Consider the following 27,448-nt stretch of genomic DNA (forward strand, 5'->3'; position numbering starts at 1 on the left):
GATTAATAAAAGATTAAAAATTAAATTATGTATTCTTATTTCACAATTCCCAACTACACTTATGATATGAACGTTAACATGTTCTTTGTATTTTATACTTCAAAATAAATTGAACCTAGCAATGAGAAGATTAAGTAATTTACATAAGATCATAAATACTTTTCGTTACAGTTTAAGATCATCCATCATTTATCTTCGAGATGGTAACAAAATACAAGGAAAAATGAATAAGAAACTTTGTTAAAATAAAATAAAATCCCTGCCAGTAATTAATTCCACGTAGAACTACAAGAGATAATCATGCTAGTGTTTGTGAGTAGGCATGGCAACGGGGCGGGTCGGGGTCGGGTTTTGTTTACCCCACCCCCGCCCCCGACTCCCCATTTCCCTCCCCACCCCCGCCCCCGAAACGGACGGGTGTGTATTTATACCCCATTCCCGTCCTCAACCGGGGTCGGGTTTTTCCCGCTTCGTCCCGCCCCCGACATTTTTATAAAATTTTATTAAAAAATATAATTTTTCATAAAATAAAAAATATAATTTTAAATAAAACATAAAATTCAATTCAACACTAACATAAAATTTAATCTAATAATTTCATATTTCAATGTGTTATATATATTAATAATTAGCGGGGCGGGTTCGGGTACGGGTTCGGGACGGGTATTAAGAATCTCATCCCCGACCCCGAACCCGAATTTGGCTATCGGGAAAAACCTGACCCCGACCCCGACCCCGATCAACTCAGATTTTCCCCGTCAAAATCGGGGCGGGTCCCATGGGTTCGGGCCCCATTGCCATGCCTATTTGTGAGAGATCGAGCCCAACCTCCAATGAATAAACAACTTCACCACAATTAAAGTCATTTTATTATTCCATTACTGTTCTATTTATTTATTTATATTTGTTTTATAAATTCAACTTCCTTCTAACTGAATACATGCCAATTGACCTTATTTAGTTGTCCACGTGTTGATCTTGACGTAGTATTCACGGTCAACAAGTCTCAGTTTTGTTATTGGATATTTTGAGTATTATTATTATGTCCAAGTTATTTAACTTTTTCTATATTTACAAGTAGGTGAATAGATTTTTTGTCTAACGTGGGTATTAAATTCTTTCCATAGAAATACACTACTTCACTATAAAAAAAAGTATAATTAAAATTGATTGAAGTATATATTGTAATTATTATCATCAATTTTATAAAAAGGTGTTCCTATCAAACTTTGAAACAACAGATCCAACATTTGATAGTTATTCTTCACTTCACAAATAAAATATTAAATGAAAATGAAAAAATTAATATATTTAGAGGATAATGCTTTCTTTATTACTGTTATTATTTAAATTACCTTGAGCTCTTACGTTGACCTCAAAGTTTATCGTCAGCTAAACTTGAATTTTAGGTTGAGTATTTAGCTTTTAGGTTAATTTCAAGTCCAATGTTGCCTAAGTAGGAAAATTATAAACTTGTCCGAGTTTAAACTTACCTTAAATCCATCTTGAGTTGAGTATAAATTCTATATCAATACTCAATAATTTCTTGGTCGACCTTTGGTCAAATACAAGCTAAGTTCTACATGAATTGACTTTATATTAGACTAATCTTAAGTTCATCATAGATTGAGTTTGCACTCTAAGCCAAATACTTAAATCTTGGAGTTAACCTGAGATTTACAAGTTCAGCTTAGTATAGGCTGAGGACCCTAGTTTTGCGGCTTATAGTTAAAGGCTCAAGCAATCATAACTTATAATGCTCACTTGAGGATTATCTATAACTGAAACAATTAATTGGAGGGGAAAACACTAAATATATGGAAGTAACTCACAATAGAGGTAATTGTGCTTAGATTTTAATTTTAATTTCCTATACATTGAAGAGGGTAGACATAAAACAATTTATAGTGGATTTTTATGTTGAACTTTGAAAATCTTATAATTATTACTATTATTATTGATGGTGATGGATTGATAATAGAGTATAGTAGAAACCAGCCAAGAGTACATATATCTCCAAAATGATTAAGAGCAATATCCCCTATACAAAATGATTACACATCTCACAAAATATCCAACCATAATCACCAATCTATCATTTGTTTTCTTTTTTCCCCTTTTCCGTAAAAGACATAAACACATGATCTCAACTCAGCTACACGCCTAATACCACGCCAGCAATACTCTGAATCTGAACCGTATCAACAAAAAACAGTTAGATAAGATTCACAGTGCCTTTCATCACAGACAAACAAAATCCCTCCAACTGTCAACCGTAACAATTTCCCATCCCCACTCCTCTTCCCTCTTCTCCTCCAATGGAAAACACAATTCCAACATGCCAAGTTGGCTAGCTAGTGGCCCCCACTTGCCAGAACCACACCAACTAGTGGTAAAGTCACACCTTTTCAAAGTGCTATTGAGGTGGTTTTAATTTTTTTCTAACAAAAAAAATATTAATATTTTTCAATAAAAAATTCTACTTTTTTATTAATATGATGTGACATTATTGATAAATAAATAAATTTATTCTTGAATATGTAGTCATGAATTAGATTTTTGACTTGTATGTATGAAAAAAATATTTATTAAAAAAAATTAATTTCTTAAATAAATTTTAGATATTTAAAAAAATTAATCATTGATTTTTTATGAAAAAAAATCTAGTTAAAAAAGATTTAAATATCTTCTTTGTTTTAATAATTTAGTAATTTTTTTTATTCTTATAAGATTTTTTTTTTGTTTTGATGTTATCCATAGCACTTTAATATATATATATTTTAAATGATTAAAACAAAAAATTTATACGAATAAAAATAAAAAATAACACTAAATCATTATAAAAACAAAGTGGTTCCCACCTCCATGTGCCCGTCTCTCACTGCTTCACTTCACTTCCCACACACCCCCCACCCATTTCACACCACCACCCTTCTCCCTCCATCTTCTTCACTATGAGGAACCACAAGTCCCACATCGCTACATACCTCTCTTGTTTCCTCTCCGTAATCCTCTATGCACACTCCCAAGATGACACCTCAGCAATGCTCGCCCTCAGGGACACCCTCAACCCGCCTGAATCTCTCGGGTGGTCTAACCCAGACCCGTGTAAGTGGAAACACGTCGTGTGCTCTGAAGAGGTAAAACGGGTCGCCCGGATCCAAATCGGGCACCAGGGCCTCCAGGGGACACTCCCCAACCCCACCGTGATCCAAACCTTGACCCAATTGGAACGCTTGGAGCTCCAATTCAACAACATTTTGGGTCATCTTCCAAGCCTAAACGGTTTAAGCTCCCTCCAAGTCCTCATTCTTAGCAATAACCAATTCTCTTCCATTCCAAACGACTTCTTCATCGGCTTGTCGGAGCTTCAAAGCGTCGAGATCGACAACAACCCGTTCAAACCTTGGAAAATCCCTGACAACTTCGTTAACTGTTCTTCCCTCCAAAAAATTTCCACGAATTCAACCAACATTGTCGGAACGCTCCCGGATTTCTTCTCGAGCCTTCCCACGTTGACCCACTTGCACTTGGCCTTCAATAATCTCGAGGGTGTGTTGCCTTTGAGCTTTTCCGGGTCGCAGATTGAGACCCTCTGGTTGAACGGACAAAAGGGTGGTGAAAGCAACAACCTTGGCAGTAATGTTGATGTTTTGCAGAACATGACATCGTTGACGCAGGTTTGGTTGCATTCCTATGCCTTTACTAGGCCTCTTCCTGAATTTTCTGGGTTGGAAAGCTTGCAAGATTTGAACTTGAGGGATAATGCTTTCACGAGTCCTGTTCCCGGGTCTTTGTTGGGGTTGAAATCACTCAATGTTATGAACTTGACTAATAACTTGTTTCAGGGGGCAGTGCCTGAGTTTGGTTCTGGGGTTGAGGTGGATTTGGATTTGGGTGACGATTCTAATAGTTTTTGTTTGTCGCATGTAAGGAATTGTGATCCAAGGGTGGAGATTCTGCTTTCTGTTGTGAGGGTCTTAGGGTATCCTAGAAGGTTTGCTAGGAATTGGAAGGGGAATAATCCTTGTGCGGATTGGATTGGGGTTACTTGTCACGGTGGGGGGATATTACTTTGTTAATTTTCATAAGATGGGTCTTGAGGGTACTATAGCTCCTGAGTTTGGTTTGCTTAAATCACTGCAAAGGCTTGTGCTTGCTGATAATAATCTCATTGGGCCAATTCCAAAAGAGTTGGCTTTTTTGCCCGGGCTTGTTGAATTGAATGTTGCAAACAATCGTCTTTATGGGAAGATCACGAGTTTTAAGAGCCATGTGGTTCTTACCACAAATGGGAATAAGGACATAGGGAAGGATAAGCCCAGCCTAGGGCCAAGATCATCACCTTTAGGTCCACTGAATTCAACAGCTCCGAACAGAAGTGAAGAAAATGATGGGAAAAGATCCTTACATGTAGTGGTGATTGTGTTTGTTGTGATTGGTGGTGTGGTGTTGGTTTTGGTGATTGGTTTCTTGGTTTTTTGTCTGTTTAGGATGAAGCAGAAACGGTTGAGCAAGGTGCAGAGTCCAAATGCAATGGTTATTCATCCACGGCATTCTGGATTGGACAATGAAAATGTGAAGATAACGATTGCAGCTTCAAGTCTTAGTGTTGATGTTAGTGGAATTGGAATGCGAACCATGGCTGGCAGTGAGGCGGGGGATATTCAAATGGGTGAAGCAGGAAACATGATTATTTCTATACAAGTTCTGAGGAATGTCACTGACAATTTCAGTGAGAAGAATATACTGGGACAAAGAGGTTTTGGAACGGTTTACAAAGGTGAACTGCATGACGACCCAAAGATTGTTGTGAAAAGGATGGAGTCGGGGGCAATTAGTGGGAAAGGTGCAACAAAATTTAAGTCTGAAATTGTTGTTTTGACCAAGGTTCGCCACCGGCATCTTGTTTCTCTTCTTGGTTACTGCTTGGATGGGAATGAGAAGCTTCTTGTGTATGAGTACATGCCTCAGGGGACATTAAGTAAACACCTTTTTAATTGGATGGAAGAAGGACTGAAGCCACTGGAATGGAACAGAAGATTGACCATTGCCTTAGATTTGGCAAGGGTTGTTGAGTACCTTCATAGCTTGGCCCATCAAAGCTTCATTCATAGAGATTTAAAGCCTTCAAACATTCTCCTTGGAGATGATGTGAGAGCAAAGGTTTCAGATTTTGGTCTTGTGCGTCTTGCTCCAGAAGGAAAAGCTACCATAGAAACAAGGATTGCTGGAACTTTTGGATATTTGGCACCAGAATACGCAGGTATCTTCTTGTTTTTATTCCCCTTCTCTAAGCACTTTCTTTGTTATAAATCTATTTTGAATTAGAGTTTAATAGACATGCAATGTTAGTGTGAAAGCTTTTACACTATCAACTAATTAGAAATCATCTTGATATGAATTTTAAGCTAGTTAAAATATAAGTAAACAATTTTACAGTACATGACAATTGACAATTTGTGATTAGATGATCTTTACACCGTCAATGTATAATATTTTATCTATTCTTTGAATTATTTTGAAAGAAGCAAGTAGAGATGGTCTGTTCTTGATCTAGATATTGGTTTGGTTTGGATGTTGGCTATACATTTCAAGTCAATGGCTAAGTATCTCAGCAAAAAGTATATCATAAAATCTAGTTTTATTTGCATTTGAATAGCAAGATATAGTGTCTGGAATGCTTTATAAGCAACTGGTAACTTTCATTTCATTAGGAAGGTAACCTTGCTTTTCTTATATCAACTGTGAAACTGATTTTTGATTGTAATTGTTACTATCAAAATTTTGTTGTTGATTAAGTTCAACCAAGTGGGTGTCTAACAATGCCATGCTATCTGCTTGCAGTTATTGGTCGTGTGACAACTAAAGTTGATGTGTTCAGCTTTGGGGTAATATTGATGGAGCTAATAACTGGAAGAAGAGCACTTGATGATACCCAACCAGAGGATAACATGCACCTTGTAACATGGTAATGTAGAATGTATGTAAATAAAGACTCATTCCAGAAAGCCATTGACCACACAATTGAGCTCAATGAGGAAACATTTGCTAGTATCCACACCGTGGCTGAGTTAGCTGGCCACTGTTGTGCAAGGGAGCCATATCAAAGGCCAGACGCAGGTCATGTTGTTAATGTGCTTTCTTCTCTTGTAGAACTTTGGAAACCATCTGATCAAAGTTCTGAAGATGTATATGGCATTGACCTAGCCATGTCTTTACCACAAGCATTGAAGAAATGGCAGGCTTATGAAGGTAGAAGCCAAATGGAATCTTCTTCTTCCATACTCCTACCTCCTATGATATGAGCTGGTCGTGAGGGAGATGGAAAAGGAAGGGAACGTGGTGATTACGAGCTATGGGTTCCTTGATTTGAGGTCAAGGGCCTCCTTACTAAGCTAACTTTCTTCTAAAATATCACTCTGAGTTTATTCTCATATCATCAAGCTTTTATACAACACGTTTCTGTTAGTTATAAGGAGCTAACGATGCTAACGACCCTAATGGTTCGTAACTACTTAAGCTAACTGACTAACGAACTCGTAACCATGCATGCAGTTACGTGTTTGATCTCATGCGTAATCTTCCAAGTATTTGGGTTGCGTGCTGCTGCTAACACTATCCACCCCTGGGAAAACCACCTTGTCCTCAAGGTGGTGGTTGCTTCGAATATCGTCTCAGCGTTCCCAGGTCGAGTCTTCTAGGGGTACCCCAACCCATTGCACCAAGACCATGCGTGTGGGGGGTTGAGTAGACAAATCCACGCGAGAATCCAGAATAGTGAGAGGTTCCAATATGGGGCTATTGTGGGACGCATCTGGGGGAAGAGGGGCTTGCGGTAGTTCCAAGGGACCATAGTGAGGTCGGAGTAAGGAACAGTGGAATACGGGATGTAGCTTGGATCCCTCAGGCAACTGCAATCGATAAGCCACCTTGCCGATACGTTCCAAAACTCGAAAGGGACCGAAGTAACGCTTGGTGAACTTGTTTGAAGGTTGTGAGCGAAGTGAAGACTGTTGGTGGGGTCTCAGCTTTACGTAAACCATTTGGTCCACTTCGTAAACAACTTCTCGTCGTGACTGGTTTGCGAAGAACTTCATGTTTTCCTGAGCCTTGAGGAGTTTGCGTTTGAGTAGCGCATGGACCTCTTCTCGTGTACCCAGCACTGAGTCTACGACATCATTGCGGGACGAACCGCGGAGATAGCTGGAGAAAGTTGAAGGGGCCTTACCATAGATCACCTCGTACGGGGTTAACCCAGTACTTGCGTGCTGTGAGGTGTTGTACGACCATTCTGCCAGTGCGAGGAACCTGAACCAAGACAAGGGTTGGTGATGCACGAAGGAATGCAAATATTGCTCGAGTGTTCGATTCATCACTTCTGTTTGACCATCCGTTTGAGGATGGTAGGCAGTGCTCATGCGTAACGTGGTGTCGCTCATCTTGAAGAGCTCCTTCCAAAACAAGCTGATGAAGATCGGGTCACGATCTGATATGATGCTTCGCGGGAATCCATGGAGTTTGCATATAGTATCCATGAATAACGTGGCTACTATGAAAGCTGTGAACTGCGTTGGTAGGGCACCGAAGTGGAAGCCTTTAGAGAATCTATCCACTACTACTATGATCGTCGTGAATCCTTGGGAGTTGGGGAGGTGGGTCACGAAGTCCATGGAGAGGTCCTCCCAAACTCTGGCAAGCATAGGGATTGATTGCAACAAGCCCGCGCTCTTGCGTGTGATGTGTTTGATCTGTTGGCATACTGCACACTCACGAACGAAAGTCTTGATGTCCTTGATCATGTTGTGCCATTGGAAGTTGGACTGAAGGCGGTGCAGGGTCTTCTTGATTCCAAAATGACCACCCACAGGGGTTGCATGATACTCATGGAGTAAGGAAGGAATAAACGGATTTTGGGAATCTAACCATATAGCACCTTTGAAGATGATAAAGTCATCTGAAATGGAAAATTCAGGGTGTGCTTCAGGCTGAGACTGAATGGCTTCTCGTTGCTTCTGGAACTTTGAGCTAGCCATGAGGGTTGCCTTTAGCTGGGTGAGAAATTCTGGGTGAGGTACAGAGAGAACCAAGTACTGGCCTGAAGAAGGTTCATCCCTACGAGATAGCAAATTAGCGACAATGTTAGAAGTACCCGCCTTATATTGGATATCATAGTCGTATCCAAGAAGTTTGGCCAAATAGAACTGCTATTCCGACGTTTGGACCACCTGAGACATGAGTTCACGAAGACTCCGGTGATCGGTGAAGACGGTGAACTTATGACCCAGTAAATACTACCGCCATTTTCGAACCGTGGCGATGATGGCGTGCAATTCTCTAACGTATGCTGAGGCATGTTGGAGTTGCTGGCAGAAGGATTTGCTAAAGTAAGCTATGGGGTGACCGTGTTGGTGGAGCACAGCTCCCATAGCCGTGTTTGATGCATCTGTTTCTATAATGAAGGGAAGAGTGAAGTTCGGTAGGGCTAATACCGGCGCAGCTGTCATAACTTCCTTCAAAGTATCGAAGGCGGCTTGAGATTTCGACGTCCAGTGAAATGAATTTTTGCAGAGAAGCTTTGTCAATGGCGCAACGAGGGCAACATATCCTTTCACAAATTTCCGATAGAAGCCTGTGAGGCCTAAGAATGCTCTAAGGTCTCTTGTAGATCATGGGGTACTCCAATCCACGATGGCCTTGATTTTTGTTGGGTCTGGCCTGACACTGCTGCTCGAGACGACGTGGCCCAAGTAATCAAGTTGGCGTTGGCCAAACAAACATTTTGAATGCTTGAGGTAATAACGAGCCTGCAACAGTGAGTTGAAGATGCATTCTAGATGTTGAAGATGATCATCGAGGGTTGCGCTATATATGAGGATGTCATCGAAGAAGACTTCTGCAAATTTCCTCAGGAAGGGGTTGAGTAGAGCGTTCATGGCAGATTGAAATGTAGATGGCGCGTTGTAGAGGCCGAACAGCATCACCCGATATTCATAATGACCGTGGTGGGTTCAGAAGGCAGTTTTCTCGATGTCTTCTTCTGCCATGAGGATTTGATGAAATCCTTGCCACAAATCAAGCTTTGAGAACCACGAAGCATTACCTAATTCGTCGAGCAACTCGTCAATCATTGGGAGAAGGAATCTATCTCGGACCGTGATTGCGTTTAATGCTCTATAATCGACACACATCCGCTATGTACCATCTTTCTTCTTCACCAGTAACACCGGAGAAGAAAATGGACTACGGCTTGGCCGGATGAGACTGGAGTCCAACAATGTCGTGACCTGACGCTCGATTTTCGTCTTCTAGAAATGGGGATATCTATATGGGCGCACATTGATGGGGTTAGCTGCAGGAAGGATATTAATATGGTGATTGTGGTGTCTGGAAGGGGGAAGAGATGAAGGTTGCTGAAACAATGCTTGGTACTTGAGCAAGATATTGTTAATGGCGGGAATGGTATGGGAAGGGTGTGGAGGTTGATCTATTGGAGGGGTGGGTAGAAGTGCAAGGTGGAAGAGACCTGAAGTTGAACTGGTGGATAGCATTCGTCGAACCTGGGTAGCTGAAGCGAGGAAAGAGTTTGACTGAACATCCGCGTGAAGGTTGATAGGCTTGCCTTCGTGTGAGAATTGCATGGTGAAGGAAGTGTAGTTGGTGACGACGGGACCCAAGGTGCGAAGCCATTCGACACCGAGGACTACCTCAGCTCCACTCACCGGAAGTACACGCAAGGTGACCGTGAATTCATGTTCTTGGACAATAAGCTTTGTAGCAGCACACAATTGCTTGCAATCCATGACTGAGTCATTTCCTACCATTACTCTGAGAGGAATCGTGTCTTCAAAGGGAAGATTCAAGAACTTTGCGATTCGTGGTTGAATGAAATTATGTGTGCTCCCGCTATTGATCAAAATAATGACGTGTGTGTTATTAATGGAGCCATAAAGACGAAAGGTGTTTGTAGCAAGAACTCCTGCCATGGCATAGAGGCTAATATGGGGTTGAAATGGGGTTGGGTCGAAGGTTGAGTGAGGTTCGAGTGGGTCAGGATTAGGTTCGTGGGGGAGTGTGGGCGTTTGTTCATCGAAAGATGATCCCGTCGGGGAAGACTCGTCAGAATCAGCGATGAGAAGCAAGACGCGTCCCTTGCATCTGTGCGATGAGCTCCATTTCTCATCGCAATTATAACATAGGCCCTTTTCACGTTTGTAGGCCATGTCCTCTTGTGTTCTTTGGATAAAAGGGGTTTTGGGTTTAGTATGGAGGTTACTATTTGGATGTGAGGAGGGTGGTTGTGGTGGTGGAAATGAGGATGAAGGTGAAGGCCGGGAGTAGTGTTTCTTTCGGTCGTTTATTTTGTCTTCCTGAAGACGAGCTAATGAGGTGGCTTGTGGTAATGAGATAGGTTGAAAAGCTTGTACTTCACGTCTGATCTCCGGGCTTAGATCGGAGATAAAGCAACTAAGCAGCACCGAAGGGGAGAGTCCGGTGATACGATTAGCTAACCTCTCGAACTCGGTGAGGTACTCCGTGACTGAGCTCCTTTGGGTCAACTTGAACAAAGTTCCTCGCGGGTCATCGTAGAACGATGGAGCGAAGCGAGCCTCAATTGCCTGGAGCAGCGCCGACCACGACATGATGAATCCGTTCCTGAACATCCATTGGAACCAGCTGAGTGCTGGCCCATCAAGGTAGAAAGAGGCTACTGTAATGCGTTCTTCCTCCGGGGTTCCTTGATACTCAAAGAACTGCGAGATTTTGAAGATCCAACCCAGTGGATCATGGCCGTCAAACCGAGGGACATCCAACTTGACGGGTGGTCTGGAGGGAAACGAAGGTTGAGTTGATGGCGGGGTGGGGTGAGAGAGGTGCGAGAGGCATTCACACATGGCTTCGACTTTGTTGGCAAGGTCGGAATGTCTCTCGGAAAGGGCGGTAATGGCTTCTTCTAGGCGGTCGGTGGTGGTGCGGTGGGTTCCGTGCTCCGCCATGGGTGGCAGGTCGGACCAGTTGATATGAGCTGGTCGTGAGGGAGATGGAAAAGGAAGGGAATGTGGTGATTACGAGCTATGGGTTCCTTGATTCGAGGTCAAGGGCCTCCTTACTAAGCTAACTTTCTTCTGAAATATCACTCTAAGTTTATTCTCATATCATCAAGCTTTTATACAACACGTTTCTGTTAGTTACAAGGAGCTAACGATGCTAACGACCCTAACGGTTCATAACTACTTAAGCTAACTGACTAACGAACTCGTAACCATGCATGCAGTCACGTATTTGATCTCATGCGTAATCTTCCAAGTATTTGGGTCGCGTGGTGTTTCGCTTTGGCCGTTCGTGTGTTGCAGGTGATGAAGGTGATGAATCTTCATTCTTATGTGTGCTACTGCTAACATCCTAGCTTGGATAACACTCATACAAGCATACTTACGCGTCCGTATGGATTTGTGGAGTCTTTCACATCAGCAGATGGTAGGTGATCATGTGTGGTTGTAAATACTTGTAATGGTTGGTGGTTCTGTAGTGTATTTTCATTCTCAATGCTTCTTGCTGGCTTTTTCTATTTGAAGTTGTTTGTCATTTTCCATGTTATAGTCTCTTCCACGGTTAATCTTGTACTTCTTCAGCATTTGTTTTTAGCCTTATGCTGCCAAATTGAGAATAGAATATTGTTAGCTGAATATTTATTTTTCATCTTAGGATCATGTCTTAATCCTTTAGTTAATGTTAAGAGATGTAAATCAAATGTCATGGTTAATTCATTTACATGATATCACATTCTTTTGAACCAATGAGTTCCAAGTTGAATTACATGCATGTGGATGATTGAATGAGATTGTGATGGGGTTTCCTTTTTATATGAAAAAGTGTGAACTTATGTAACAGTGGATGGGAAAGTTATTGCATGAGACTGATAAAATATACACTTAATTTTGTTTGCTTTACCCTTTTTTATCATGCAACCATAATCTATATATAATAATGAACTTCAATTAATTTGACTAAAAACTAAGTGTGTGTTTGAATCGACGTTGGTAATATTGATTTTGAAGTAGTGTTATTTATGTTTGGATGATTTATTATAAAATCAAGTTAGTAAAATTTTATATGAAATTTTGGATTTAACATAAAAACTATTTAAAATTATTTCAATCCTGAATTAATTTTGGACCTAAAATTAATTGATTTTTTTTAATATGAAACTAAACATATAAAAATATATTTCAAATTCAGAATCAATTCCTCAGTGTCCAGTCAAACGTGCATTTTATATATATATATATATATATATATATATATATATATATATATATATATATAAAGTACACATTCAACCAAAATATTTAAGTTTTTTTTAAGGGTCAAGTAATGATATTATTAAAACTCAGTTCAAAGCACGAGTGCCCACAAGTACCTGAACTTGATCACAACAGCTGAGTACAAATGTTGTGCACTCACTTATATAAAGAAACTACAAAATAGAATAGCAATTACAAATATGGTTTATATAAGCTAATTTTTAAGTTAATATGTACACTAATTTATATTTTTATGTAATTAAACCAAAAAAAATAAATCAAATAAAATGATTAATTGATATTAAAATTAATATCTCAATTGTCACATCATTCTTTTTAAAATTGTCTTTAATTCATCATCATAATTGTTATCATTTTCATTGTCATGATCTTTATCATTATCAAGATCACCACAACCATGATTTCATGACATTAGTGTTGACAATGATAATAGAGATAATTATATAATTAGATTTCAAGTTTAAGCTTTTATATTTACACAACTTAAACCAAATCTTGAATGGATTAATCCAATAACTCTAAATATCTTATTGTGTGTTTGGTTGCATGCAAAAAAATTGATTTTGGGTTCAAAATTGATTTTACATCAATTTTTACTTATTTGATTTCATGTAAAAAAAATCCATAACTATTTTAGGTTTAAAATTATTTTTTAGTTGAAATAGCTTTAGATAATTTTTGTATTTATTAAAAAAAATAAGTTATTTTTATAATAAAAAATCTAAATATAAATCACATTATTCAAAATCAATATTGTTTAAAATTAATTTTACCTACATTCATATATACTTGACTGAAATATTGATAAATAAATAAAAATAACTCGTGATTTAATTCTAATAATTGAGCGAGTCATGTGATTTAACTTCTCTGAGCATAAGATTCAAAGAAGTATCAACGTGATTTAACTCCAATTTATAAAGAATATTATTATTTATACATTTAATTTACTTTTTTAAGACAAAAGATGTGTAAGAAAGAAAGATGAATAAAGAAGAAAAAATAAAAAAAGTAAAAGATATGATGTATATAATAAGATTTTCAACTAAAAAGTATATAATATGAGATGATAAGAAAAAAATACATAAAATAATATTATACAAATATATAAATATCATTATTGTATATATTTATATTATTTCTCTTTCTCAGGTTGTAGTTGTCACTGCGCGTACGCGGCTAGAGTAGCGAACGCAAATGCAAAGAGGCTTACGCAGGTGCACGCGTACACGCTACAATGCTGGCTGGCTAGCACACGCGCAGTGCTCTAAAAGGCAATTCCAAGTCGTTCTAATTAATTCGAGTCCGTGTAGGCATAGTATAAGTAGTAATAGTAGTATTTTATTTATTTTAATTATGGTAATGATATGCAATAGTTTCTCTGTCAAAAAAGATGTGATTAATTTTTATTGCGATCATCAGCACACAATACAAAAGTAAATATTTTCTTAAAATGTGATTTATTTCATATATAAAATCAAAATTTAAATATTAAATTACTAAATTAAATAGATAAAATTATGGTGGTGATGATGAAGCTAATAATATAATATATAGTATATGGTATGACTACTACTTTGTTAAGCCATCGATTTAGGACCAAGAGCGTTTGGTAGCATCTTTATTCCACGAATCATAGTTCTCCTTCAATCCTAAATCTCAAACCTTACCCTCCACATCTTCAACCTTTGAACGGTCAACGTTCAAATTCCCTCCCATATCTACACAGTCACACACCAATATGTATACTATATAAAAAACATTAATATTTCATTTGATTTGAAAAATTCTTCATTCAACCACTCATCTCACCAAGCTAACTACTTTGACCCATCCTCATCTCCTCCGCACACCCATCTATATATATACCAACCACGCAACCTTCTTTTCCTCATATCATATTCTCTCATTCACCTCACAACTTCATCAAACCAAAAAACACAACAAAAGAAAGAAAGAAAGAAACAAAGAGTTCCTTGCTTTGTAGTAAGATATATCATCAAAAATGGTTTTGTCTTGGACTAGAAGAAACGTTTTCCGCCGTGCAAAGAAGGAGAAGGAACAAAGTCAACTATTAGAAGTTGAGGTTGTGATTCCCAACCACTTTCGCTGTCCGGTGAGTTTGGAGCTGATGACAGATCCGGTGACTTTATCAACCGGCATTACCTACGACCGTGTGAGCATCGAGAAGTGGATCGAGGGAGAAAACAGAACCTGCCCCGTCACCAACCAGGTGCTGACAACCTTCGACCTCATCCCCAACCATGCCATTCGCATGATGATTCAGGATTGGTGCGTCCAAAACAGTTCTTATGGGATTGAAAGAATCCCCACTCCTCGTATTCCCATCTCCAGCTACGAGGTATCCGACACTTGTACGAGGATCTTGTCGGCTTGCCAGCGTGGGGACAATGAGAGGTGTCAGGAGTTGGTTGGAAAGATTAAGGTTTGGGGTAGAGAGAGTGAGAGGAACAAGAGGTGCATAGTTGGTGCTGGTGCTGGTGCTGTTCTTGCATATGCCTTTGATTGTTTCTCAAGTAACTCTATTGATAAGCATGTGGTTGTTTTGGAGGAGGTTTTGGAGGTGATGACATGGATGATCCCATTTGGGGAAGAGGGTGTTTCTAAATTGAGTTCAAGAGCTTCTTTGAATTCATTGGTTTGGTTTCTAGAAGGGAAAGACCTTGCATCAAGGCAAAGTGCTGCTTTGTTGCTTAAAGAAGTGTGTGTGCAAGAATTGGCCAAGGTTGGAAATGTTGTTGAGGCTTTGGTTAAGATGCTTAGGGAGCCTATTGGGAGTAGTACTTCCACAAAGGCTTGTTTGGCAACAATTTTTAACTTGGTTTCTTCAGCGGCTGCGAATAGAGAGGGGATTGTTCAAAGATTTGTGGAGTTGGGTTTGGTTTCACTTTTGCTTGAGGCTATTGTTGATGGAGAAAAAGGGGTGTGTGAGAAGGCACTTGGGGTGTTGGATTGCATTTGTGATTGCCAAAAGGGGAAGGAGGTTGTTGAAAGCAATGCTCTTGCCTTGCCTCTTGTTGTTAAGAAGCTTTTGAGGGTGTCACCATTGGCTTCAAGTTTTGCTGTGTCTATTCTAAGGAAGATTTGTGACAAGAGGGAGGAAGGGGTTCTGGTTGAGGCACTTCAAGTTGGGGTTTTTCAGAAGCTCTTGGTTATGCTGCAGGTTGGGTGTGATGAGAGCACCAAGGAGAATGCTACCCGGTTGTTGAAACTGTTGAATGGTTACAGGAACAAAGCGGAGTGCACTGACTCATCATCATTGGATTTCAAGCATCTTAAGAAGCCATTCTAATTTGTGATGAATGGCAACTAGATTCATTTATTCTTTATTTTTATTATTTGTATAGGTCAATTTATTGATACAAAATTCTTTGCTGTAAAAAGATACACACATCAATTGATTCTTTGAATTCATTTTGGATAATTGATTCGATGTAATTAGTTAGACTACTAATAAGTAATAACCATGGTTGTGGCAAATAGCCAAATACAGAGAAGCATCTTTTTATATCATTGTCTTCCATATGGTGTATAGTATTTGTTTTCCGATTGATTTTGAAGCAAGTTCAATAAACCAACAAGCACTTGAATAAAAAAAACCAAACGTACAAAAGGACGTAGTGATGAGAAAAATCACATCATTCAATGACACTGCTAAAGCCAATTTAAGCTTGAAGAAAGAAGAGAGACACGGGTGCTAAAGGGACATATTTTAAAGATAGGAAAGGGGTGTGGTGAGAGAATTTAGTTTGTGACGAGTGAGGGATTACCAGCTATGTGATCAGAAGCACCAGAGTCTAGGATCCAAGATCCAACAAAAGTTGAATGAGAAATGCAAACGGTCGAATTACTAGACTGAGAGCAATGGTGGCAGAAGCTTGTTGGGCTGCCTTGTATTGGAGGTATTCTTTATATTCAGTGTTTGACAAAATATTTTGGGTGTTGCTTTCCACTTGTTGGTCAGATGTTGAAGACAAGCGACTGCTGTAGATTTATCTGGGAAGCCAATCAATTCATGGCACTTATCTCCGGCACCACAGCCGCCTCGGGCACCACGGCCACCTCTTCTTCCAGTATTATCTGCCATGAGGGTGAATGAACAATACCAACAGCACACAAATAGCAGCAGAGGTCCAAGAGAAGTCAAACAGTATGTGAATAGTAGCTCTGATATCAACTTGAATATCAGACTAGGAATGATTTGAATGCTTTAGGAGAATGATTCCTCAACTCTTTATTTACAATAATGGAATTGAATACAAATAATGATAGGATCGATCCCTTGATTATAAGGATTTTTACAATCAGGATCAATTGCATAAAAATAGTAACTAGGAAACTGAAACAATAACATAAATAAGGAAATAAACCATATCAGAATTATTTCTCAACAATAACAAAATCATATGATATCTCAACAGTCTTAAACGTTTCATGATTGTTTGCTGAAGCTACTTATATCCATCCTTTGCAAAATAAGCAGCAGTTGTGGAAGTCCAAATTGAGAGATCCGCAGCAGTATTATCAACAAAAATACTCATCACTCTATTTATATACTGAACCATGTTACAAATGGCACCTTCCTTGATCCAATTATCGTGCCATAAAGAAATATACCTTGCGGACATGAAAACTGAATCCTGGTCTAAGAATTTGAGCAGCATGAGAAAATGATCTCCAAATATAAGAAGCTGTCCCTAGTCCTTACTGCACATCATATTCCACACATGCTTACCATTACCAAGGCCACCATTTCTTTTTTGGTTGAGCAATGCTTTCTCACTTCACATCACAAGGCTCTAATTGGTAGAAGACTAAGAACTACCCTTCCACATAAAGTTCCTCAGCAAGCCAAAAGTTTTGCATATGATATGGAAGAATAGATGATGGGACAGATGAAGCCGGAGTTACTCTCCACCCTTTATTGAGAAGTTTTCCTTTCCAACCTACCAATCTTGAGTTTAATTTATCAATGATAAAGCTAAAATCAGCATTTGTCACCTTGCTAGTCACAATTGGAAATCCTAGATATTTATGGTTAAGAAGTATGCTGAAAAGAAACAATTGAAGCAAATTTGTCTTATTTAGTCCTTCGGAAAAATTTTAGAGGGCAAAACTTTTGACTTAGGACATGGTTTACATTATAGTGAAGGTGGTGGTGGTGTTGATAGTTAACGGTAGAACCGTAGAAGCAATGATGGCCTTGGCCACAATCCTAGTGATAATGTCATGAGATCTTATACTACATTCAAGCCATCTATTTCTGTATTTCAATTTTTCTGCTAAACAAAACCTAGCCATATTATGAAAGGTGATGAATTTTTTAAAGGTGATAAGAAATTATAAATAATTTATAGGATAAAGTTTTTTCCGACTCTTTTTAATATAGGTTGGTAACCAGTGTGGGTATTCAAAGCTTTAAACCAATATCTCTTCATTTTAGTGAATACCAAATCTTCAAATAAACAGCCACACCAAAAGGGTATTCATTCTACTGAACAACAATCCTTATTGAAAGTAAACCTGAGCTATATACAAAGTGGTGAAACAAAGAAATAAACATGCGACTCCTAGACCATGAATGAATCCATGTTCACTTATTTTCGTGCCATGATAGCTAATCATTAAACCAAGCACGTGACATTTTTCAATGGAAAAAAGGATTAGGCCAAAAGCCATTTTGTTGATTAACATCTCCAACAAAAGGCATAGCCTCATTCCCAGCACCACCGTCGCCGCTGCCATTATTCATCAAATTCATAAACCAATTCTGCTTCTGCATGAGATCCACGTTGATATCAAACCCCTGCTGGCCATGCTGACTCCCTTGTCCATTGTCTTCAACCTTGGCAACAACATCAGTCACCACTGGTGCTGCAATTTGTGGTTGACTTTGAACATTCTTAGTCAACACCTCAATCCTTCTGTTGATATCCTTCAAGTTCTGGTCAATCAACCAAGCCAGATCATTCAAGTCAACCATGCTTATATTGTGCATGATCTTACCTGCACTAAGGTATTGAAACATGAGCTGAGTCATCTCCTTTTCCCTATTATCCTTCCTTTGTTTCTTCAACTGGTCTTTGGCCTTCATGATCCTCTGCCTCAGAAAACTCTCTTGGTTCACCATCTTCTTGCTTTGCTCCAATTCAGGCATTCTCCTGAACTTACTAAGCACCCTTTGAACCCCCATTGGGGATGGCCAAACCTCAGGTTGAGGATCATAGGAACTGTAAACAATTGCACATGCATCAATCCCACAAAGGGTGCTAAGTTCACTAACCTTCTTCATTAGACCCTTCTTCCTTTTCTTGAATGTTGCCTTCCTAGCTGAGTCATTGGCTATGAATGCCAACTTCACCTTCTTTCTAGTCATGGTGCTGATGAAAAAACAGTAACAAAAAAATATGTGCAAATTGGACCAACGCTGTTTGTTGTGGTTTTCTTGTTCAAGCAGTTTCTTCTTTATATACATCACTTTGTGGTAACCAAATTTATTTTACATTAATTTACTCTTAGCAGCATTGACATGAACCATTCAATACCAAATATATGTCTAACGACAAGGAGATGTTAAGTTTAAGTGTCCTTCCATCAATGGAGGATACAGAATACATTTGTTACCAAGATATTCGAACGGAATAATAAGCAATATAAGTATGGAATTCAATGAGTAGAATCAGAGTGCATTGAGAAAACATATTCTCATTTATAAAATTTATATTGTCACAAAGTTTTATGCTTCAGTCTTGAATTGTAGTTGCCTCACATCATTTTATGATAAATGCTTATATGAAAGATACAAGATTCTCAATAACATGTTCATCAAACAGAACGATTCCTTCAACTTATAAAATCAAACATAATTGGTAAAGAAAAAAAGTTATGGGAAGTCATATAAATCTTTACTTTAAAGAGAATCAGGATTAATATTCATTTGAAAATCTAAAGAAAACAAAAATGCTATAAATTACTATCAAAGGAATGGAACGTTAGTGACAGCTGTGTGATTTTTCTTGGAAGGCACAGCTGTGTGTGATGGATTGTATATTTTTCTATTTTGACAAAAAAATCTTACTTAATACAGTAGTAATGTAATTAATAATTGAAAAAAAAATCCTAAAATGATATTTTAGATACTACACATCTAATCTATAGAATCAAAATGATGAAATCATTAAAGCACGATATCTTCTGATATTTTCCATTGCTGAAGAAACATTTAACTAATTAGATGACATTAATCAGTATTATTTTTTATGCCTTGGATAGTGGGGGCAAATCTTTATAAATTATGAGATGTGTAAGTGTATAGGAATAAAAATAAGAATATCATCATAAAATAAACAAATAATTTAGTTGATTAGTTGATTCATGAAATGTGTGAATATTATAAATCTTTTAGTATTATCTTTGATTTTCAATTGATAAAAAAAATAGAATTATATATAACATTAAAAAATTAATGTACAATGCAGCTCCTTCTCTACTGAAGAGTAATTTAGCCTCATAGCCTGAGCGCCACTTACATGTGACTGAAAAACAAAAACTTTTCTACAGAAATTTATGCTACAAACTGCAAAAATAGTAGAATGTGAGAGATATTTTAAGTTGAATACAAGGTTGGAAAGTTTGTTAGATATTCAACTGCTGAATGCAAATCTAATGTGGTAATCAAATTAATCTATCCATTGTCATGATCCGGAGAAGATGAATAATGAAAAATAGCTTCAAATGATATATGTAAGTTAAACTAAATGCATAGATATTAATTAGGAATTTGTGTAGTGGGGGTCCTAAAGTTGGGGATTATGGCATTATTTCTGACTTGATTTAGGTGTATTTATTAAACATAATTATAAATTTTGGTTGAAAAAACAAGTTTGTTATCATTTAAAAAATATTAATAAGAGATTGGTTTATTCAAATTTTATGCTACAAATTAACTAAAAACAATCTTAAATATGATTATTAAATTAATTATTACAAAAATCAATAGTTTTAGCATGCCATATTGCTTGAATAACAGTATAAAAAACTTTTACAAGGACATTGTAATTAAATTCTATTTTTTCTGATTAGTTAAATTTTATTTATTAGTTTATTTAAAAACTTAAAATTTGTTGACGTACATAAATGTTTAAATTTGCTAGCACATTTAAAAGTGGGTATATTTATCTTATTAAACGTTTTACTGTAAGCTTTCAAAATAGATTAAGTTTTTGAAAAGGTTGAGACCTATCTTTAAAAAAATTCATATACCAAATTTAACTAGATTTTGATGTTTAATTAAAAAAAAAAAGCGGTTAAACTAAAATTTACATACAAAAGTTATTGAAGTATTGTTTGTAGTTTGTACTTTATTCTAATTAAAATTAGAATTTTATTTTGATAATTTGCGTAACAAAAATTTACATTAAAAATGATCAAAATTAATAAAGTAAAACTCTAATTTTAATTGAAAAAACGCCTAACACCAATACAACTAACCAACTAGATAAGTTTTGTCCTTAAAAAAAAAAACAAATAAAATTCCTATGTCCGATTGGAGTTTGATGAAGCAGTGGACCCCACCCAAGCAAAGCAATCCTAATTTGGAAGCTGAATCAAAACCGTACGGTGCGTTTGATCTCTAAGAAATCATAGAATCCTACCAATTTCAGAATCAAGAGAGAGGAAGAAAGGTGAGAAGAAGAAGAAGAAGAAGAAAAGAAAACCCACTCACACACACTCTCTGCCCCTGCACATGCACATGCACCATTCTCACTAATCACTAGGGTTTATTCATCCATCCATGGAGCTAACCGTTTTCTCTCTCTTCTTCTTCTTCTTCACCTTCCACCTTCCCTCCTGCTTCTCAGGTACCTCGTTGATTTCATTCTCCGATTTGCGATTTCTTCACAATTTTAACTGTCATTTCTCACTGTTCGCGTTTCCTTTTCGCAGGACAATCGAGCTCCATGGAATCAGTGCCTGATCTTCAGAACACTATGTACGCTTCCATCGACGGTTATCCTTGCGTGCGCCTGATGAATCTCTCTGGCACCATCGGTTGTTCAAGTGAGTCTCCAACCTCTCGCATTCTCTCTCTCTCTCTCTCTCTCTCTCTCTCTCTCTCTCTCTCTCTCTCTCTCTCTCTCTCTCTCTCTCTCTTGCGTTTTTTCGATTAATTGTGATTTTAAGGACTGATTGCAAGTTAAATAGCGATGGAGTTTTTCTTTGCTTTTATTGTTTTCGAATTCGTAGATCCTGGACGAGATAAGGTTGTGGCTCCAATTTTAAGGTTCGAAAATGTTGACAAAATAGCTGAGCCTTCTGCTATATTGGTTTCACTGGATGAGTTTCCAACTCTCTTTACTAGGTATCATATTTCTACGATTCTGTTTTAAGAATTAAGAGGTGCCAAACTTTACTATTGCATTTAAGTTTAACTGAAAGTTATGGAATATTTGTAACTTTGCTTCTGGGAAGAAATGTTGTTCTTTCTTAGTTACTTTTAAGAAATGTTGGTTGTGATTCATCAAATTGTGTTTGTTTTCTGAATATTTATTTCCCCTTTCAGAATATCAGATGACTCTAGCTTTGCTAGTAAAGTCCTTGGTGTACTGGTTGAACCAACGGGTGATGTGCAGAATAAGTTAAAGGGTAAATAGTATTGATTTGCTCATTGTCTGATTTCAAACAAAGTTAGAGTGATCATAGTGTATAGAGCTGTCTGTGATAACATCTTTTTTTGTCATGTGTAGGATTTTCTCCGGACCAAAAGTTTCCACAAGCTCAATTCGCTCTTTATCATAATACCAGCTACCAATGGAATTCAATTGTATAATATGAACTGTCCTTTTTCATCAAGTTTCTTGGCTTATTTATAGCTCATGACAGCATCAATTATTTGTCCTTTTCTTTTATCCTTGCTTGTTACCAAATACCAATAATCATTTTCCAACTTTAACTTGATCATTTTTTGCAGAATGTAATTCTGCTTTTTATGGTTCTTAATTTTGATGGATGTACATTGTTAAAATCCAGTGACATAAATCTATTATTCAATAAACAAATTAATAGGTCAAGCATGTCTATGGTGGGAATATTGCCAATATATTTGTGTTACTTATTTTTTATTTTTGGCTCAACATCTGCAGGGTTCTGGTATTATGTGGAAATCCTACAAGTTTCCTGTATTTTTACTCACAGAAAGTGGCTCAAAGACTCTTCAAGAGGTATTGCTTGGAATTTTCATGTTCTTATACTTGCAAAATACTGGTGATGATTCATTGTAGTCAGTCAGTTTATTGATCCATACAGCCAACTACACCTAGTAAATAAAGGCTGCTTGTTTATTTATTTATATATAGGGAGAGAGAGAGAGAGAGAGAGCTACACAAATCTACATAATTTTAGTGATATTGTTAATTCCATTGCCATAAATTTTATAGTGCTCTGATATAAATTTTGTTATTCTGTATGTAAAAATAAAGTAGTTTAATTCTCTCTCTTGTTTGTACAGTTTGTAACAAAGAATGAGGACAAAAAGAAATCTTATACTTCTAATGTGGCTGAGTTTGATCTGGTGATGCAGGTATGATTCAGATTATCTTGTAAAGAATATTATCTAGCTTATGAAGAAAAATGTTTCATTATTTGCTTTTTATTTTTTAATCTTCAATTAGACAGTGAAATCTGGAACACATGATTCAGAGTCTTGTTTAAAAGAAGAAACTTGCCTTCCTTTAGGTGGATACAGGTGAAGTTTCTTGGGCTCTATTCTATAAATGCTGTTAAACTAGATACAATGTTAATCATGCAAGATATTCAAGACCAAAATTTCAGATTTTTGGCTGATAATTGCTTGGAACCTCAAAAGCTATCCTTTTGTATGTGTATAGAGTATTGCCATATATAAAATAAGATCTGCTATGAGTTTATACTTTATATTGCTGTAAGAAAGGTGGGTTCATGTACTGGAGAAAGCATGGAGTGAATATGGTATCCACTATTAGATTGGATGGATTGATAATATCATCAAAATGCAAAAGATTAAACATCACATTCTTCCCAGTGGAAATAAGCTGCCCTGGATCTATATGAAGAATATCTTAATATCCTTCCCTTCTCATTTTGCAAACAAAATTATAATTTCACCATTATATTTTATTTTAATTTGTGTATGTTTCATATGGAAGGCAGTGTCTGGTCATCTCTTCCTCCGATCAACATTTCATCCTTACAACAGTCTAAGCCCATTTTATTGACAGTGGCATCTATGGATTCTGCTTCATTTTTTCGGGACAGAAGTCTTGGTGCAGACTCCCCTATTTCTGTAAGTGCATGTGCATCTACTAAAATTCTCTCTATTTCTGGCCAAATTATGTGTCTCTTTATGATATTTGCCTATCCCTAAATCAAATTATAGCCTAATGTATTGATTACTTTACAGGGTTTAATTGCATTACTAGCAGCTGTTGATGCACTTTCTCATTTGGATGGTCTTGGTGACCTTAGTAAACAGGTGTGTTCAAGATGGTCCATGGATTTTTACTCCTTTTTTTTCATTTCAGTTTTTGGTCCATGTAAGTGTAACTTAAATTTTTTCATTGTCATTTAGCTGTGAGTTTATCTAACTTTCCTTTTATGTATTTGGTTTTTTCTTTACCTCAAGATCTTTTCATGGGGTAAATATCTTAATTATTGGTGATCTTCTTGAGGCATGTGAGTTATATTTTGTTGGTGGGAGTGCACTAATTACACCAATGACATGAAACTTATGGTTACTCTTACCATCCCAGGAGGTGGGATAGAAATGTAATTGTAATATTGTATAGGGTTTATCGTACACACGTGCATTATAGTTCCTATTGTTTGGTGTTTTATGCTTTCAAACTTCCAGGGTTGCTTATTAAAATCTGTTAATGCTCAAGAACCAAGTACTTTACTGACATATTTCCACTAGTCTAAACTTTATTGCTGATAGTTTCTTGAACTCAATGCAGCTTGTTTTTGCAGTTTTCACTGGAGAGGCATGGGGTTACCTTGGAAGTAGGAGATTTTTGGTAGAACTTGACATGCACTCAGATGCTGTTCATGGCCTTAATCATACATTAATTGAAACGGTATTTCTTATCTTCCTAGTAAATATGACTGCTGGGTAGTATTAGAGGGGGATCTAACGTGCTGCACTTTATAAGCTAGACTGTTAGTAAATGCCTCTACTAGATTATTTTTTTCTGCTAATAATCTAACTTATTCTTTCCTGGCTGGTATTTCGCAGGTCATTGAAATTGGTTCTGTTGGAAAGGGTCTCAGTCAAGGTGTTAAAAACTTTTTTGCTCATAAAGAGGGGGTGAGATCTTGATTGATCTGTCAACTATGTGCACATTCACGACTCTTAATAGAAAATTTTGCTATTTTAATGGGTTATCGTGCATTATGATACATAGTTGCTGTGTATGCACTACCAGAATTAGAGAAACATGCCAAATCTGCTTATGACTAACACTTCATCAATGCAGGATTCTTCTGCCACAAATCAGACAGTGGCTGCCTTGAAACGTGCACAGGAGTCACTGATATCTGAAAACATAAAGATAGCATCTGCAAGTGCCTCAAATCCTGGGATACCTCCATCCTCTTTGATGTCCTTTTTGGAAAAGGTGCTGCATAGATATTACTCTTTTTTTCTCCCCCCACCTCCCCCCAAATAATGATATTGTGAAAAGAGCTGGCTAGGAATCCCAGAAACAGTTACCAGAATATTAATCCTCTGTAACTAGTGTCTAGTGGTGGTTTCTTAAAATGAACGTTTTAAAAGTTCAGACTGTACAATGGTGAAATTCTTCATATGGAAAGGACATGGTCAATTGAGCTAAGTTTGTGAATATAGTGTTTCAGAAGTTCTTATGGAGCCTTCTTGATCTCATGGTTCTTATTTATTCTTTCTTACATTAGAGATCATTAAGTGTCATTGAGTGACCTTTTTCTATCTGTAGCATTCATATAGCAAGATTCCTGCACATTTTCTTGAAATTAATTTGATATTAATCTCACAGATTGTGCTTATTTGGATACATGGACACTCAATATAGTCATGTGCATGATATTAGACATTTGAGCATCACATTTTGAGTAGTATCGATAAGTGTTAACCCCATATTTAAATGGTGGGCCAGTACTGTGGACAGATTACAATTACATGCTCTAATAAAAAAAGGTTATGAGAAGTCTGCAACTACTTCAATAAGTTAGGCAGAAGATGCTGTTGACCCCATTTTTAATTTGCCATGTTGTATCAAATCATTTTCTTATTAATAAATCTAACGTCATTCTTATTGGCATAAATTGACTGCTTTTGTGAATGTACTATGTTGAATAACCTCATTTGTATATTGGCATATGATTAAAAAAAATCCATTGGTTATTAATCTTTTTCTTTTGTTCTTTCCCTCCTTTTGATCAGAATCCTGCAATCTCTGGTGTTGCCCTAGAAGATTTTGACTCTGTCTTTGTCAACAAGTTCTACCATAGTCATCTTGATGATTTATGTGAGCTACTCTATGCTCTTAGCATTATTTTCTTTTTCTTGCTCGTCTTATCCTTAATTGCTGCCTCTTATGTCACATGCATTCTTATTTTTGTATAAATAATGCAGCAAATGTAAATTCATCAGCTGTAGTTGCTGCTGCTTCTCTCATTGCCCGAACCCTTTACATGCTTGCCAGTGAAACTGAAGATGTACAAAATTCTACTTTGGCTGCTATAAATGTTAATGTCTCACTTGTTGAACAACTTATGGGTTGTTTGTTGGACTGTGATCCTGGTCTTTCTTGTGAATTGGTGACAAAATATATTTCACCCATGTCAACCTGTCCAAGCCATTACGTAGGTGTTATCTTGGACGAACCTTCATCTACACCATATACAGGATACATCAATGATGTTCCCAGGTTCATCTGGAATTTTCTGGCTGACAGAACTTCTATCCCAAGGGAGAATAATAGTTCAGATTGTCAACATGGTTGCAATGGTAGAGATGAAGTATGCATCAAAGCAGAGACTGATGGCAAGGGAGTTTGTGTTCTCTCTACAACGAGGTATTTTCCTTGTCAAAGGCTATGTTTGGTTCAACTTTTTATGACTTTAAAGCTACCTTAAAGCTTAAAATAAGAGTTTTAGATGAGATAGAATGAGACGCTAAGCCACTTAGGTGTGCAACTTAATTAAGGTAGCTTTTGACACCCACAAGAGAGCTAACAGGTTCACATACATGCACAGCCATATTCACTAAACTAGGTGGACTCTACTCGTTTTGCATCCTTTAAAGAGGCGGTGTCCTCACTTGTCTCATCGTGTTCTAAAATCATCACTTTACATCACAAATTGGCACCTTGTAAGTATGCTCATATGGAGTATGCAATTAGGTAGATTGCACAATGTATTTATATGCCAGGTCATGTAATGCGCTTCTTGTTGGCTTGGCACGAATAAATGGCTAAATGTATGTGCTGTAATTTTACGTTAATGTTTAATCCTTTACAGGTATGTTCCGGCTTATTCAACACGGCTAAAATTTGAATCAGGAGTGTGGAATGTTTTGCCCCCTAATTCCTCTGACAAAATGGGGGTTGTGGACCCTGTCTGGACAGAGAGCAACTGGAATACGATAGGTATGCGGGTCTACATAGTACAAAATGCGGCTTATGATCGTCTTGTTCTGTTTGGGGGCATCACTCTGACAGTCTTTGCATATCTTGCGATAGCAACCGCAAGAGCCTTTTTCAACAAAGCAATGAAGAGGGATTGACATTTAACTTCCAGAATCTAACTGGTAAATTTTGTGAAACTAGTAAATTATAATGGGGATTAGGGTCATTTGATAGGCAAATTAACCGTTTCTGAAGAGTTTCCAAGGATGTGCAGTATTTGGGGCCGCATTCTTGTGTTCATTAATTCTATTTCAGAAATTTCTCTATGACACGATCATTTTTGTCACTTGTAGGCAAGTGTAAGGAAATATAATGAAAATAGTTCAAATTAGCTTGTGCTGTAAATGCCTAGTTAGTGACTACATGATTTTTATTTGGTTAATGGTTTTAATTTATTAGTTG

At 37.2% G+C, this 27,448-nt stretch overlaps 3 protein-coding genes and 1 pseudogene across 3 annotated transcripts; 3 read left to right on the forward strand and 1 right to left on the reverse strand.

The window, feature by feature from the left end:
• Window positions 1-2,879: 2,879 nt before the first annotated feature.
• Window positions 2,880-11,571, forward strand: LOC100815551 (receptor protein kinase TMK1-like; annotated as a pseudogene).
• A 2,648-nt stretch (window positions 11,572-14,219) lies between these two features.
• LOC100800966 (U-box domain-containing protein) lies at window positions 14,220-15,855 on the forward strand. The gene has a single exon (NM_001317643.2). It carries the CDS (start codon window positions 14,332-14,334, stop codon window positions 15,637-15,639), a length of 1,308 nt encoding a protein of 435 aa, NP_001304572.2. The 5' UTR covers window positions 14,220-14,331; the 3' UTR covers window positions 15,640-15,855.
• Window positions 15,856-17,994: 2,139 nt separating this feature from the next.
• Window positions 17,995-18,795, reverse strand: LOC100816084 (agamous-like MADS-box protein AGL80). The gene has a single exon (XM_041006860.1). It carries the CDS (start codon window positions 18,721-18,723, stop codon window positions 17,995-17,997), a length of 729 nt encoding a protein of 242 aa, XP_040862794.1. The 5' UTR covers window positions 18,724-18,795.
• Window positions 18,796-20,961: 2,166 nt separating this feature from the next.
• On the forward strand, window positions 20,962-27,377 carry LOC100801506 (nicastrin). Its single transcript, XM_003538339.5, has 16 exons — window positions 20,962-21,208; window positions 21,294-21,407; window positions 21,594-21,708; window positions 21,910-21,992; window positions 22,094-22,170; window positions 22,490-22,567; window positions 22,855-22,926; window positions 23,018-23,091; window positions 23,535-23,667; window positions 23,785-23,856; window positions 24,338-24,457; window positions 24,616-24,687; window positions 24,857-24,997; window positions 25,801-25,885; window positions 25,993-26,434; window positions 26,880-27,377. The coding sequence occupies exons 1-16, from the start codon at window positions 21,142-21,144 to the stop codon at window positions 27,142-27,144; spliced, it is 2,010 nt and encodes a 669-aa protein (XP_003538387.2). The 5' UTR covers window positions 20,962-21,141; the 3' UTR covers window positions 27,145-27,377.
• The last annotated feature ends 71 nt before the right edge of the window (window positions 27,378-27,448 follow it).

The sequence above is a fragment of the Glycine max genome, chromosome 11, assembly GCF_000004515.6.
Source record: "Glycine max cultivar Williams 82 chromosome 11, Glycine_max_v4.0, whole genome shotgun sequence".
Classification (NCBI taxonomy): Eukaryota; Viridiplantae; Streptophyta; class Magnoliopsida; order Fabales; family Fabaceae; genus Glycine; species Glycine max.